This window comes from Gloeophyllum trabeum (genome assembly GCF_000344685.1).
Source record: "Gloeophyllum trabeum ATCC 11539 unplaced genomic scaffold GLOTRscaffold_00001, whole genome shotgun sequence".
In the NCBI taxonomy this organism is placed as follows: domain Eukaryota; kingdom Fungi; phylum Basidiomycota; class Agaricomycetes; order Gloeophyllales; family Gloeophyllaceae; genus Gloeophyllum; species Gloeophyllum trabeum.
In genome coordinates this window covers 1,080,097-1,095,436 of record NW_006920410.1, presented here as the reverse complement: position 1 = coordinate 1,095,436, position 15,340 = coordinate 1,080,097, and the positions used below count along the sequence as shown (strand labels likewise).

General features: G+C 52.9%; 5 protein-coding genes across 5 annotated transcripts; 2 read left to right on the top strand and 3 right to left on the bottom strand.

Annotated features, from left to right (window-relative positions):
* Positions 1 to 192: 192 nt before the first annotated feature.
* Positions 193 to 678, top strand: GLOTRDRAFT_124042 (histone-fold-containing protein; the record flags this gene model as incomplete). The annotated part of the gene is made up of 4 exons (XM_007862542.1): positions 193 to 219; positions 277 to 348; positions 405 to 541; positions 603 to 678. The coding sequence occupies 4 exons, from the start codon at positions 193 to 195 to the stop codon at positions 676 to 678; spliced, it is 312 nt and encodes a 103-aa protein (XP_007860733.1).
* Positions 679 to 1,145: 467 nt separating this feature from the next.
* Positions 1,146 to 1,934, top strand: GLOTRDRAFT_30198 (uncharacterized protein; the record flags this gene model as incomplete). Its single annotated transcript, XM_007861988.1, has 5 exons — positions 1,146 to 1,265; positions 1,319 to 1,342; positions 1,401 to 1,502; positions 1,558 to 1,686; positions 1,743 to 1,934. 5 exons carry the CDS (start codon positions 1,146 to 1,148, stop codon positions 1,932 to 1,934), a joined length of 567 nt encoding a protein of 188 aa, XP_007860179.1.
* A 211-nt stretch (positions 1,935 to 2,145) lies between these two features.
* On the bottom strand, positions 2,146 to 4,491 carry GLOTRDRAFT_134996 (uncharacterized protein; the record flags this gene model as incomplete). The annotated part of the gene is made up of 9 exons (XM_007862541.1): positions 2,146 to 2,196; positions 2,248 to 2,317; positions 2,384 to 2,597; positions 2,659 to 2,966; positions 3,020 to 3,125; positions 3,189 to 3,566; positions 3,617 to 3,796; positions 3,847 to 4,303; positions 4,363 to 4,491. The coding sequence occupies 9 exons, from the start codon at positions 4,486 to 4,488 to the stop codon at positions 2,146 to 2,148; spliced, it is 1,890 nt and encodes a 629-aa protein (XP_007860732.1).
* Positions 4,492 to 6,779: 2,288 nt separating this feature from the next.
* Positions 6,780 to 11,532, bottom strand: GLOTRDRAFT_30047 (uncharacterized protein; the record flags this gene model as incomplete). Its single annotated transcript, XM_007861979.1, has 6 exons — positions 6,780 to 7,557; positions 7,606 to 7,884; positions 7,933 to 8,111; positions 8,238 to 10,427; positions 10,544 to 11,371; positions 11,434 to 11,532. The coding sequence occupies 6 exons, from the start codon at positions 11,530 to 11,532 to the stop codon at positions 6,780 to 6,782; spliced, it is 4,353 nt and encodes a 1,450-aa protein (XP_007860170.1).
* A 1,062-nt stretch (positions 11,533 to 12,594) lies between these two features.
* On the bottom strand, positions 12,595 to 15,312 carry GLOTRDRAFT_112967 (ARM repeat-containing protein; the record flags this gene model as incomplete). Its single annotated transcript, XM_007862540.1, has 11 exons — positions 12,595 to 13,063; positions 13,114 to 13,245; positions 13,297 to 13,739; positions 13,790 to 13,985; positions 14,039 to 14,190; positions 14,242 to 14,412; positions 14,462 to 14,574; positions 14,625 to 14,737; positions 14,792 to 14,879; positions 14,939 to 15,114; positions 15,181 to 15,312. 11 exons carry the CDS (start codon positions 15,310 to 15,312, stop codon positions 12,755 to 12,757), a joined length of 2,025 nt encoding a protein of 674 aa, XP_007860731.1. The 3' UTR covers positions 12,595 to 12,754.
* Positions 15,313 to 15,340: the final 28 nt, after the last annotated feature.

The window sequence follows — 15,340 nt, the reverse complement described above, 5'->3', positions numbered from 1 at the left end:
GGTCACGAAGGTCACAGCGATAGAACGCGCGTAGCACGTGACTCCGTGTATACATAAACGAGGCGCGTTCGCGCGTCGTCGCTCATCCGGCTCTCTCTGCAACCACCACCACCACTGCTTCCGCCAGCCCGCAAGTCTCGGCTGCCTCCCTCAACCCACTTCTCTATCATCTCCTTCAATCTATAACACGACATGTCTGGACGCGGCAAAGGTGGCAAGGTACTGCATATTCGATTCTTCGGGTGTTGGGGGAAGTCGCTGACAGGGGGGTTGTAGGGTCTCGGAAAGGGCGGTGCTAAGCGCCACAGGAAGATTCTGCGCGACAACATCCAGGGTATCACCAAGCCCGTAAGTATCGTCGACCTGTCGGTCTGCCGATCCCTGCCACTCACTGTATGTGTCAGGCTATCCGCCGTCTCGCCCGTCGTGGTGGTGTCAAGCGTATCTCAGGTCTCATCTACGAGGAGACTCGCGGTGTCCTGAAGATTTTCTTGGAGAATGTCATCCGGGACTCGGTTACTTACACCGAGCACGCCAAGAGGTCAGTGGCGGTCGTCCTTTCTTTAACATCCGTTGTTGCTCACAGGAGTACGGCTGCTCAGGAAAACTGTCACCGCCCTCGATGTTGTCTACGCCCTCAAGCGGTCCGGCAGGACCCTGTACGGTTTCGGTGCCTAAGGCGGATGCCACATGCTATGACTATCTTTATTTCTTTTCTTCTATCTTTGTATTAGTTCTAGGACTGTATGTGGCACACGATATACGACTATGTTTCGAGTGATATGACGCTTTGAAGGCGACGACACTGCTCTGAAGCACGCTGGTCCCACGCTTGTCTGACTGTGGCGTGAGCTCTTCCATATAATCACGCGTACCACTTCACCAAATCACGCTTCGAAGTTACTTCCGGGGATCTGCCACATGACGTACGCGTCGATCGCGTCCCCGCTTGCATCACCCCCGCTTGACCAGCTTGACTTCCTCCCGATGGTCACTTCCCTGTCACCCAAAGGTCTATATAAGCTGCTGTGCAGGATGGGAGCAGACCCATGCCCCTCCGTCTCCCCTCATCTTACTCGCACCCGGTCTGCCGCACCTCAACTGTTGCTCGCCGCCGTTTATTCCAGACTTCCAGCATAAACAGGATGCCTTCGTCTGACCCTAACGCGAAGAACGCTGCCGGCCTCACGCCCACTGAGAGCCGCTCTCTCAGCGAGAGACAGCCCGAGGAACACGAGAAGCCTATCCTTCAGGCCATCAGAGAGGTCAGTGCGCGTCTGTGACGGGTTTTTGCTGGCTAATAGACGCATATATCCAGCTCTACACCTCTAATCCCAAGGAGGTACCGCGTTCACGCAATTTTTGCTCGCAGGATGTGCTTAACAATTCTACCCTTTCAGTCTACTTACCATGTATACGCGCCTGATGCCATCTTCCATGACCCCGTCGGGATCGCCAAAGGTGCCGACGCCATCCGCGCCCAGTTCAACGGGCTCGTGAAGGTTGCTCGTTCATCTTTTGGGCTGTAGCAATGACTGACGCGACGCGTACACCCAGATCTTCCCTCGTGCGGACATTGGCAAATTCCGTGTTCTTGAGAACCCCAAGACCGTGCCGAAAAGTACGATCTTGGTCGACCAGGATGTCTCGTACTTCCGTGACCCGAAGGCTTCTGGGCCTACCAAGGTCAGTATACCTCCCTACATCTGCTTATTGCACCTCGTCTGACAGCATTGTTGCAGACTGTTAACTCCTTGCTCACTTTGCACACCAACTCGTCTCACCAAATCACTGAACATCACGAAGAGTGGGACCATAAACGCGAGACTGATGCCAGCGATGGCTTCCTTGGCTACATTAACGAAGCCCGCAAGAAGCTCACTGCGAGCGTCACCGACATGTTTGTCGGCAAGGAGCCTCCTAAGAAGGCGTAAGTGGGAACCCGGCAATTTCGTGCTGTGTACGAGTGATTTGTGATGTTCAGTGTAGCCAAGATGTAGCATGTATTGTCTGTACAAATACATAGAAAACGATTGTATCATACGTTTGTGTTCAGCTCGCGTGCATTCACTCCTAATGGGCCATTCGTCGTCCATACTGATTCCCATGGCCTCCAGATAAATCGTTTCGCAGAACCGGACAATGCTAGAGACCGAACCATGACTTGGCTGTCTGCTGCGTAGCTAGACGTTTAGCCTGATGTGAATCAGCACAAAATTGCGCGGAGTTTCCAAAGGCTGCGCATACCTGAGCTATCATGCCTTTGCTACCTTCTTCTAATGATTTGAACTGTTCCTCCAGATCGCCTAGCGCCTCTCTAAAGGAAGGGTATGGAGCGGTTCGTCAGATACTGCTCTAATTCTAGATGCAGACAGCTACTCACCCGCGCTCAGATATAGCGGAAGTGAGCCTGTCATATAATCCGGTGGTACTTGACCCTTCTTGGGATGCATCTGGACTAGGCGAGCGCGAGGTACCTCGACTTCGACGACTGCTCATGGTATTGGACGTCCGAACCGAAGCGCGATCCGTTGAAGGTGGTGACTTGGGTGCAGGCGCCGGCGCCGGCTTGGGAAGAGGTCTGTTGGGTCCTGCCACTATGTTCGGGAATTTAATTATCAGACAAATAAACACTGAACAGAATGATACGCAGCGCACACAAAGCATCAATCTGCTCTCCTGTCATGACAGGCTTTCCTCCCAGTCCGGCACCGATCGCGCCTAACCACCCGCCTACGACGTCCTTAATGCTCGGCGGACCCATAGACACGGGTTGCGGCTGGGGAGGGATAACCCCTCGCTTGCCCGTGTCGCTTCGCGTGAGCACGTCTACCTCGGGCTTGATGTGGTAATATGCCCGCCGGATATCGAAGAGGGTGGCGTAGGTCGTACGGGATATGAGTGACGCCGCCGACGGGTGGGTTGCGTGGTGGAGGAAGTCACCCGATGCATCTGGGGAGACAGGGCTAGTGACAGGTTTCAGTCGGGTTTTCCTATGAGAATAGAGGGTCTGCCATACAGGTTGGATTGCTGTGGTAGCTGCAGGGTATGGAGGTGCTCAAGAGCGGGTAGGGAATATATTAGGGCCTCGTGACCATCAGTGAAGGCAACGAATGCTTGGGATCCTGGACCAGGACGTCAATAATTTAGAAGCGGTCTTACTTGAGAAGGTGGATCCATCCTCATACCGTTCCTTTCGACAATCTCACAGCATTCGACCTTACCGATCTTGCTTCCCCAGTCTGCTTTTCCAATCTTGTGCCCGTCGAGGTCGAAACTGCATCGTATGCCCTTCGCACCTGCCACGATCCAGTAACTATGACCTTTTCCGGCTATAGCGTCCTCTGTACTAGGGTCGAGTGCCCGAGACAGACCATACCGGTCGGCTTTGAATCTCGCGCCGGAGTAAGCATCGATGAATGCGGAGAAGATTGGTTCAGAGGGTGCTTCTGGAGGGTTAGGCATGAAATCGACGGCCCATGAGCCGCTTGATGCTCTATTAAGCGAGAAGACTCTGGTGCGCCCAGATGCGGGAATGGCCAGGAGGCGAACCCGGGGCATAGGATCTGTTCATTATTATGAACACAGTTGCCATTTAACACCCTGCGTTACGCACCAGATGCCATGCGACATACTGTCCAGGTCAATGTGGTGAAACTCTCCAATTCTTGGGAATGTCTATGGAAGGCTGATTTCCTCTTAGTCGATGGGTCCTTATCGCTCCTGTATATGATCTTCGGACCCCGCAGGTCAACGATGAGGAGCAACCCGCTGATATACGAAACCGCAAAAAATCCTTAGACAAAGGTGAATGAGGAGGCTTCACGAAGACATAAGTGAACTTGCCAATATCCGACGGAGCACACGCTACAACGGGTCCCTTCTTAGCAGCCACGAGGAGATAAGGGTGGAATTTTTGTTGCAGCGGCGCTGATATATGACGTAGCGAGACCAGCTCCGCATCAGGGAGTGTCATCGGAGGTGCTTGGATGTCGCTATTTCCGGGCCCAAATCGGTATACCAGAACTTCGCCCAACCTCAAAATGATGTAGCATTCCAGTGACTCGGGTGCAAGGACCACACTGCGGACCTTAACTTGGGCTGAGAATTCTGGAGGGAAATGGGTCAACAACGACGGATCAGAGAGCGCAAAAAGAGGGTCAATTGTCAATGCAGGAAGAGGACTTGGTATATTCCTCTCCAGCGGAGCCGACTCTGTTTTAAGACGTATCTGTGCACTAATATCCTGGAAGCGCACAGTACCATCACGATGCTGGGAAATGATGATACGATGGGGTTGGTACTGTGACGGAGTGATATATCAGTCTCTAAACGGTTCCTCGGAATGAATCTCAGCCATGCCTTCGCAAATTTCAGCTCATTTCCGGCAGCTTCTTCGTCAATCCAAGCCGACCCGCCAGAGACTGGGAATCTATCTTCGTCCACAGCCGCACCATCCACGAGTCTCTCATAGGGATCTCTGTCCATTATGTGCAGCGTGGTTGATGTTACTGCCGTAGTCCCGCTCCAAAGGTGAGGCGGTAGGTTCAATCGGCGAGGTCCGCCATCGTCCGCTTTCAGGGATTCCAGGGTCGCAGCTAGTTCGTCGACGAGATTGGACTGACCATCTGCAGCAGGTAAGTCCGGTTTCGGATTGGGCAGCGCCGCAGGAATACTGTACGGTGCTGATACTGAGTAGGCTTCAAGGGCGCAGGTCTTCCCTTCTCCTTCTGACAAGAGTAGTATAGCAACAGGATCCCAGCTACCGTTGAAATGAGGGCTATCCCGAGGTATCAGGTAGAAGTCTTGGGTCAAGCCAGATGTGGAGTAGAATGCAGCATCGATAGGGACAAGAGAGTCACACATAGCTTTTCGGAAAACTGGATGGAGCGCTCGAGAACCCGGTGTAGCAGGCGGTTCTCCCGGATTGAACGCCGGGAGCCACAACACATACATCCCCGGTGGATCTCGACTGGTTTGCCCGCCCAAGATGAACAAGGCGGTTTCCCCTCCACGCGGGTCCGAAGAGTTCGGAAATCCGCTCCATGCCAATTTGAATACAGGCTCTCTTTCGGAGTCTGGTGGACTACTAGTAGTTCGCTCTTCGTTAAATAGATCCATGTTGGGCAGGTTGACGTCCGCTGCATCGAAGGTCCTGACCAGTAATGGACTGTCTGTATCGTCCACCGCCCAAAATGACATACAACCGTCAGCGTGACCGGCAGCAAAGAAGTGGCCTGATGGATGGACCGCTATGGCTGTGACGGAGGGCCTTCGCATCTTCAACAGATCCTAGGGTCAGAGGTAAGTCTACCCATTGGGCCACACTACGAAGGAATGGGAGCGTACGGGTCCCGTATGGCCGGCTCCTCCAGGCGCTCCTGGGGGAAGGATTAGTCGATATACACCTACAGTTCTGCGTTGTTCCTGTTGACACATGTAGACCAGGGGACTACTCGGAGAAGGATGCGACATACAAGGTCAGAGAGAACAACTCCGTCTAACAGTGGAGATGAGTCGTGTACTCTGAGGGAAGACAGATCTTCATCCCACCGCTATATGCTATGAAAAGCAGATCTAGATTCCGGGGGTGTACTACCACTTCCAAGGGAACAGATCTAGAGCTACAACAGCAATTAGTTCGTTGACCCAAAACGCACGCGAAGGACATACGGTTCTGTGGTGGATGGCCAACCTTCACTCTCCCTTGATGCCTCTTTCTCGTATAAAGACAATAAGTTGGGTATGGTGTAGGGAGAGGCGCGCAAGCATAGAAGGTCATAAGTTTTGACTTCCCCTGATCCTAGGGCTACGAACGCCTATCTCGAGTATGAGCGACGCATCCCCATGAGCTACACAAGACCGACATGGGTATGCGAGGGAGACACTGTTAACCAACTGAAGGGGTGTTACTGGGATTAGAATACTCCGTTGAGAAAGACACTCAGGATCATTCACTTAGCAGGAGCACCGAGCCTGGTGCTTGCCTGTAGCTTAGGCTGGTCCTGCCGGGATATATCCCAGACATACATGCGATCCTGATCATCTATCAATGACGATCGTCTTCGTCAGTGCCATCGACTCGGAAGCCAATCTGCAGTACTGGAGCTCGAACCTAGGCAAAGTAGCTTTAGAACGGAAGCAGCGTACTGCAGCAATTTGATCCGTCTGGGCTCTGGCAGAGCCCAGTGCTTCTCGACACCAGGGCCACCTAGAATGTGTAGTTCACCCTCAGCGGTGCCTGATTTTCTGGATTACTTGAGGGCCGCAGAGATCAGTCATGTTCAGCCCTACCGATGGCCACAGTGTTGGACACTGCATCGACCGCAACGGCCGTAACGTCCAAACAGTGTCCTCGTAGCAGAAGCGTCCCGACCTGCCAGTCTTGAATCTCCCGCAACTCTATCGAGAGGTCTGCATGCGTGGCATCGCCATGGTGTTTAGAAGAGAACATGGCTGGAAGCAAGCAATTCCTGACTTGACTACATACGTAGCACTACAGACGCCACCGTCGTATCTGAGAATCTGGGTGATCATTAGGATTGCCCACCTATCTACTGGCTATTGAAGCCTGAGGAGGCGCCGTCCACAAGTCTGAGTGATCATGAGTATATGGCGGCTTGATTGACACTGGCAATCGCAACATGTAGGTCTAGCAGATCCTCGACGACAAGTAATACAATTCATTCGATAAGATAGATATGCGTAATGATACATATGATGGAAGGCAGCAGTCCTGGAGCAATAAAGAGATGCAGGCATCGCGATGGAAACTAAAGTCATGAGTGCCCACTCGGTTCATTACGAGAAGGCGGACGTGACGAGAATGTCCTGTGCCCAGGCTGTGTTGAGGACGCTCCCCGAATCTTCCCTAGCCAGCCACTTTTCAGCGACTTAGTCACGCCGCTGCTTGCCCTGCTGGCGCCTCTGGGACTGTTGGTAACATCGGATATTGCGGCAGAAGGGGCACCGGTGGTCATCCTGCGAACAGGGGATTGCTGCTTTGAGCCCGATGCGAGAGCCCCACTTCGCTGGGGAGTAAAGCCTGTTCGAGCGTTATGGTATGGTCTCCGTACACGCGGCGTCGCATTTTCCTCTCCAAAGGTTACCAGACGCTCAGCCACGATGCCCTGAGGAGGTACACTTCCACAGTCATCGAAGTCTTCCGGCACCGGTCTTTTCTTACCGGCCACAGACGAAGATGCCTCAGCTGGAGGCTGATAGAACGGATTTCTTTGTTCAGGTGTCTTCATCCTCGCAGTGCTGAAATGCGTCGCCTTGAAGTCTGGTGTCTTAGGCCGCGGCAGCGAGGATGGCCCAGAAATTGTTCTGGTTCGTCCGCTTGGCGTGGCTAGTATCGATGAAGCTGGTTGGGCAAGAAGAGGAGGCACGGGAGGCATGGTGCCTCTCGCGGGGCTCAATCTCGAGAAGACGTGGTTCACCTCCTCAGGAGTCGACGATGATCCTTGCGCAGAAGAAAGCTTCATTTGCAGACTCTGCACCTTTCGTGTCAGAGTCTCCACTTTGTGTGCCAGTTTCTTCTTTTCCTTCAGGAGTCTACAGATTTTGTTAACACGGTGCAATATAACCATATGATATACTCACTCGATGCATTTGTCATCATTCTCTTCGATTTCTGCGGACTTACTCCGCAGGAGTTGATCCATCTCATCGATCCTCTCTCTGAGCTCCAAGGCTTCAGCTTCGAAGTCAGGCCTTGACTTCAGACGTTCAATCTCGCGCTTGAGGGTCGCGACGACATGCTCATGCTGGGTGCTCTGGAGAGATAGATTCATCTCGGCAGTTTTCTCCGCTTTCTCGCTTCGAATCAAGCTCGATTTGAGACGATCTGATTGCTCTCGTAAAGATGAAACTGCGCTCTCACTGAGCGATGGTTAGACCAAAAGCATTCTACGAGTCGATAAGTCTCACCTGTCCTTAAGCTTATCCTCCAGATATGACTTCATGGACAACAGGTTCTCTATCTGCGATGCGGTCTTCTTGAACTCAGTATCAAGCATAGACTTCTCTTCTCGCATGGAATGAAGCTCGTCCAGGGTAGCTTGCAGCTCATCTTGACTCCGCGCAAGCTGTTGACGCAAGTCCGAGTGCTCAGCGGCCATAGCCTTCTGACGCTCCATTGACTCTTGTAGGTCCTGCTTCGTAGCCTCGCAGTTCTGCGTGAGCATCTTGATATCGCTATCTAGATTCGCGAGTTGTTCTCGCATCTCCGACACCTGGCGTTCGTGGTTCTCTCTGAGTCGCTCGATCTCCACTGTTGCATTGGCATGTGATGCTTCTGATTTTCGCAAAACATCCGTCAAGCGGTCGATTTCCTGCTGAAGGTCCGCTCCCGTTTTACACAGCTCTTCAGCGTATTTGGCCTCAAGCTCGCTGAGTTGGTTCTGGAACCGATTTTCTGCATCAGAAAGTCGCGCCTCCATCGCTTCGCGGGTCTGTTCGGTCTCTCGGATTTGAGTCTCTAAAGCGTCACGACACCTTTGAGCTTCTTCCAGATCTCTAAGGGTGATGGCTAGCTCGTCTTGCAGTTTGACCAGTTCTTGAGAATGCGCGGCCTTGAGGGCATCTAGTTCGTCCCGAAGATCCTCTGATTGTGACTTTGCAAAGGCCTGAGACAGGCGAAGTTCCATATCATCTTGCGCCCGAAGCAGCTTCTCGACCTCCTCCTTCAGTTGAACTGCAGAATCTTCACTGGTACGCTGGAGCTCCAGCAGTTGTTGTTGTAGTTTAGCGTTGTCATCGACCAACGCTTCTTTCTGCATGATAGCATCGACGCATCTAAGCTCGGACTGCTCCCGTTGTTCTGCCAGCGCGGATATCTCTGCAGACTTGGATTGCGCCTCCGCTTCCAAGGCTTCGCATCGAGAGCGAACATTAACCAGTTCCATCCTGACTGCCGTGGTGGCCTCGGAAGCGGTGCATAAGCCTGCTCTGGCTGAGGCCAGAGCTACCGTCACCAGCCGTAGATCCTCGGAGGTAGCAGTGGAGGACGCTTGGAGGGAGCGTAGCGAGGCACTCTTCCCCTCCAGATCATCGAGACATTTCCGATGTTCAGTGCGGAGGCTATTGAGCTCCTCCGCGAGGTGAGAATCATCCACGTCCATGGGCCGTGTCTCTGGGACGGCGCGCTGCGTATTGTGCTGAAGCAAGACTCGAGTTGCCCTGAGGCGACTCATGCTTTGCGCCCAGACGCCGATCAGAGCCGCGCACTCCGACTGCCTGGCCTCCTCAGCGTCCATTACACGGCTATCTACCGTCTCTAGCTCTAGCTCGAGCGCTTCCACCCTCGTCAGGGCATCGTCCCTGGCTTCCCGAGCTGCGGCGCAGTCCTCCACCATGGCCTCCTTCTGGCTTGCCATTGTCTCAAGTTCGGCAACCATCTCATTGACTCGGTCCTCTTGTAGCTTGAGGTTAAGCTCCAGTCTCTTGATGTCGTGCTGGTGAATACCAATCTGTTCAGTGCGGCGTTGCACGCGCTGCTCCAGCGTCTCGATCTGCTGTCTTAGAGCCTTGGTTGCCTCATAAGATGAGAAGGATGCCAGCTGCTTTGCTTGCAGGGTGTCATTACGCTGTTCTGCGTCTTCGAGCTCGTGCCTTGCTGCCTCTAGGTCGCTCTGGAGGTTCGTTACCTCCGTAATAAGCGACTCTCGCTGCGATTCCACAATCTCAAGCGACTTCAGTGCCTCTTGCAGATTGCCTTCCGTCTGCCTCAGTTCCCGCCTAGTAGACGCAAGTTCTTGCGTCGAGGACGTCAATTCATCTTGCAACTGCCTGACCCTGTGCAAGAGTTCCTCCCGCTCGCATTGAAGTGCACGGACCTCTTCCAAAGCGGAGGTAATACGCGTCTGGGTCCCGTCCATTGCAGTCTTCATTGCGGTTAGCTCTCGCTCTCGGGAGCGAGAAGCGTCCTCTGCCTCTCGAATAGAATGTCGCGCCTCGTTAAGCTGCTTGTCAAGATCGGCATTCTCGGCGATAAGTTGATCAGCCTTGCGCTGAGACTCTTCGATACTGCTGGCGAGAGTCGACGCCCTGGCCTCCAGACGTTTGATGTCATCGTCCTTCTGTGATAACAAGCGGGAATGTTGAGCATCGCTCTCCGCCAGTCGTGTCTGCAGGGTGTCGATTTCCTCATGCAGCTGCGCGGCAAGGGGCAGTTCTTGCTCACGATCCTTCATAGCGGACAGCCTCTTCTCCAGCGTTTGGACCGTGATTGCCGACTCCATTTGCAAGAATTCCAGATCGCGCCGGAGACCATCTCTCTCTGACCGGAGGCGCTCGACAGCCTTCAGAAGGCGCTCGACGGTCGCAATAATGTCGGGATCTTCGGGCTCGGGGTACGCCTTACCCTCTTCCCGTTGTGACACGAGCAGTTGAGGCTGAATAGCAGCCTGCAGCTGGTCTATCTGCTGACAGAGCTCGCTGGACAGTAATGAAAAATCAGTATAGGGTCCTTGTTGGCGAGCTCAGCAACTTACGTTTCCCGAGCAGTAAGATGCTCAATACGCCTGTCATGGCCCCGGACCGTCTCAAGGGCAGCTTTCAGCTTGACCTCGGTATCATGGAGCTCATGCAAGGCTCGCTCCTTCTTCGACATCAAGTCAACGTTCCTGGACTCCAGGTCGGCAGCGTGAGACGCTTCCACACCGATCTTCTTTCGTAAAGATCGTGCTTCTTGCTCTAAGGAGTCCACCATTTGATTCAGTGTGGCTACCTTCGCTTCTTCTTGCTCGATGCGGTACAGTAGGTCTTCCTCCCGCTGAGCGGTGGCATCGCCTCCGGCCTGAGACTTCAACATCAGTAGCTCTTCCTCTTGCGACTCTAAGACATTCTCCAGCTCCTGAACACGCTCCTTCAACCGCTTCTCCGCCACAATTCGTTCGTTTTCCGTATTGCACAAGCTAGCCTGCGATCGCTGCAGCTCTTCCCTCGCCGTATGGAGCTCTGCTTCAACCTTGGAGTACGCGGCGCGAAGCTCAGTCAACTCCTGTTCAAGAAATATGTGGCGGGCGTCCGAGAGAGATGACGTTCGACGTGGTCCCCGGCGAGCAGGAGCAGGTGTCATCGTTGCCTCCCGCAGGTTCGCCTGGAGATCCTTCACCTGATTCTCCAGTTTCTTCTTCTCCTCCGAGAGCTTTAACAATCGAGTTGCCGAGTCGTCCGCGCCGTTGGACAGGCTGTTGATAATAGCCTGCAGCTCCCGGGCTTCCTGCTCTTGCGTCGTAATCCTTGCTTGAGCGGAAGCGGCGCTGATCTCTGCATTCTGACGAGCTATCTTCTCGGCTTGCAGATTCTCTGTACACCGTTCCAGGTTCTTCTCAAAGGCAAGAGCTCGTTCGGCCTCTGCTCTTAGCTATGTTGTGGCACCAAACAACACATGAGCGAATGCTACAAGCTTCGAAGCGATCGCCTCACTTTCTGTACCGAGTCATCCAAAGAGCGCTTCATCTCCTCAAACTCTTCTGATCTCTTCAATAATTGGGACTGTAGATTGGCATACTGCGAGTCTAACATCGCTGTCAGTAAATATAGACTCCGGCTGTGGTAAATGCGACCTGCCCTTCTCTGATAATTGCTTTCGGAGTGATATCAACTCCTCGGAGTCATGGCTCCCAATCTCCCAGCCCGACATCGTCGCAAGCGTGGTGCGAAACACTCAGGAAGGACAGGTTTCCGGGGTTGAGGACGTTGTGGGAAGGCGCGAGGATCAGTCTAAACACTGTTCAACATCGCGTCGGCGCGCCACGAGGCAATGCACGTGATCGCGTTCCGTCACGCGTCCATTTGGGAACGCCACCGAGCGCCTAGTCCTCTGTTATTTACATTGACTTGCAATTGCTATATTGCTACTCGATTCGTATCTCATGGTATCCTGATAGGCGGCCCATTGCTTGAAATAAGACAAGCTACCGACCAGTATGGTCTGCATAGGGAAGGGCGACCCCGGCCTTTCCTCGCAGGATGTTCTCAATACTCACCTGTTGTCCGTCTTGACCAGCCACTTTTGACACTCTGACACGCGATAAGACCATGCGGACATACTTCGACTTCAAGGTGAGGTAGGAAAATAATGAGCTGAGCTTCTTTTCGTTCCTCATAGCGTCTCACGTAGTACGCTCCCTGTACCTCTTTCTTGCCCGCTGCTTGTTCCCGGCCGGAACCCGCTCTAAGTACGTGGTCGCAGCTCATACACTCACATGACTGACTCTGCATTGTGGGATTTCACCTTAAATCTGCTGCAACTCATCCTCGCGTTTATCAAGGGAGCGTTGAGTTCGACTTGATGCCACGAAGAAGCCGATGACGAGGTAGGGTCGGCCTACCTCCAAAGTTATTACCATCAACTCCGCATAGTTTAGGTTCTTCGCTGTGTCATCAGAAGACATCATCATCCAGGCTACGATCTGCGCGTCCCCTAGTCCAGCATAACCTTCGCGGAACCGTGGTACCTCCGGGGAACCGACCAGAGTTCGACCAAGGCCCAGACGATTACGTCGCTCATCATAACAAATTATTGCGCAGGCGAACTTTATCTTAACGATCCACGCCAGGACATAATAAAATAATCTGACCACTGTAAGATCCCGCTTGCCCGTCGACTCGAAGTTCAAGATCATAGGTTGGTCCGCCTTCTCAGAAAAGGTGGCCAAAGGAGTAAGCCCACTCCTGATGAGTAGCACGACGATGCAAGAGTGCAACGTCACCAGCGTCACTAACATCCAAACCCTAAGACTACCTAAAATCCGAGATCTCGCCTGTACTGAACGAAGGCTTGCAGGTTCTCCCGGACTTCCTCGCCCCGACTTCGCAATTCCTTTCCACCCTCCTTGCGCTTATCGATGGTTCTCACAGCTTGTTTGAAGCCATTCAAGCTCTCGGCCAGTCTATCCACATAACCCCCTTGCCGGAAATTGACATCATACGGCATATTCTCGTCGGAATATATGTCGATTAGAGCGGAAGCAGCCTGTATCATCGGTTCCACGCCCACCGGAGATGGACCAGCTGCTGTGGGCAACGTGGATAGAAGATATTGAGAGATCGTCTATGCAGCTTTTAGTAAGTTGACGACATTGTACCGGGAAGACAACGTACCCGATTAAGCTCGATAGAAGGCGGATGTTGGGCGAGACACTCCAAGGCACCTACGCAGCGGACTCTCACTGTGTCTGATGCGGTGGCGTCACATAATTGCATCAAAACTCTGACTTCCTCCTCTTGAGGTACCTATATTCCCGAGTCAGGGGGAAGTGGGGAAGGGTGCACAGTCGAACGCACCAGGTTACCCTTCCAAATGTTCCCAATGCCCCATAGAACACCTACTCCAATTTCCCAGACGTCCTTTCTCCGCTCTTGACCCGGGCCGAAGCTTGTCCCGACAGCCTGCAGGGCATTCGAGACGCTGCTCCATACTTTTCGTCCACTCTCAGTATCAGCCGCGACAGCCGGGTTTGAAGAAGTGGATAGCGATAGGAAGATGTTATTTAGACATTCAAGTGCACAAACGTGTATTGCACTGAGAGCCGACGTCGTGGGTGGGTGTGGGGAAGGACCCGAATGTGGTGGGAAAGACAGCGGTGTCGGTTGTATTAAGGACAGAAGAGGTTCTACAAGGCTGGATAGAAACGACGTATTTGCTGGTGTCGGACGACTTCCATTTGGCGCGTCGTCATCCATGAGTGCACCATCGACATTGTCGTCTTCCCCGTCCATCGCTTCATCTAAGACGGGGCATCAGTCATGTGGCATATACAGGGGCTGATTGACTTACCTTCATCGTCGCCTTCCTCGTCGGGAAGTAGTTCAGAGTCCGGTAACGTCGCGCAAGCGCCTGTCAGTATTTCAAGCGCCAGCTGGATCGACCTAAGCTTCGTCTCAATACGCTCCAGCTCCAATTCCTCCGCTGATTTAAAATCAGACTTTGGAGTATTTTTCAGCGACAACTTTTCGATCTGGGGTTCGGAGTCCTGTCCACGTACAGTCGAAATTAGTGGACCATGGGAAGTCGTGAGATACATACCATCTTTTGTAGCAGCTCGCCAACCGCATTGGAGTACTCGAACAATGAGACAGAGCTAATCACAGGAAGCAGCAATGGGATCACGGTTTCTCTGTCAAAGTCGGCAGGAGCCGACGATGAAGCTGGAAGAGGAGAGACGTTACGGAGGATCCCTTTCCATTGAATGTCAATAGGAAACTTGACCGGAGCAAGTGGGAACATACCACACGCGAGCAAACGCTGCGTTACGGCTCTTTCCTGCGATATTTGACTGTCTTCCTTGCCCTTGGGCTCGGAGCGGGCGATCTCGAAAAGACAGGAGATGTAAGCTGTGTTGGATCTGACTTCCTTGACCGCCGGCGGATTATCCTCGGTTAACACGTAAAGGCATTGAGCTGTTCGACGATTCAGCATTGCATTGAGGTAATGTGGGAGCGAACATGCCTGCAGATGTGACTGGCGCGGATGGTAATCTGTCCCGCGAGGCCAGGAAGGACATCAAGAAGGGAACGAGAGAAATCTGATTGATGGCATTCAAAGCCTTGTTGGACGTCTCTCTGAGTTCAGTCAGCCACGCGTTAACTCGACATGTGCAAAACTCGCTTACGATAGACACCAGAGGATGGTGATAACGTTATCAGCCCACTCGTAGAGTGCTTTCTGCACGCTCTCCGAGGCTGATTTGGGTGATTCAAGGTATTGAGATAGAATATTTGATATCTTCCTTTCTGCATGTTGAGAAGGCACCGCCTAGCCGACTGAGAACGGGCTCACCTTGGCAGGGAATGTCTTCAATGGCGCCATGATGTTTTTGTTGTACATCTCGCCGCAAATGTCATATCCGCCATCGATGCACAGATTCCTGGTCACACACTCGGATTGGAACGAAGATCCATGACCACCCTCTGGGATACAACGTACCGCAGTGCTCCCACAGCTTCAATCACAACTTCCTCTTCACTGTCAGACAAGCGAGTTATCAACGCGCCGACCACATTCTTTCCTTGAAGCAATCGTCGCGTAGATGGGTCGTTTTGAATAAGATTGGATACCGCTACGCAAGCCCATTTGCGCTCTAACGGGTCTGGACTTTCCATCTACCCATTAGCAAGAAGACTATTGAGGGTGACATTGTCGATTCAGAATGTGGACTCATTGCTCACCTTCTGCATGATTGGTAGAACCTGCTCTTGCTTGGACGAGGATGCACCCCCGAGACCTTTTGGTAGATGCGAGTCTGGGACTCGCATCGGGTTATGGCGACGCATAGATCGTTTCTTTTGCGATTTGCCCATGATGTTCTGAAGTGGGCGAAATGCACAA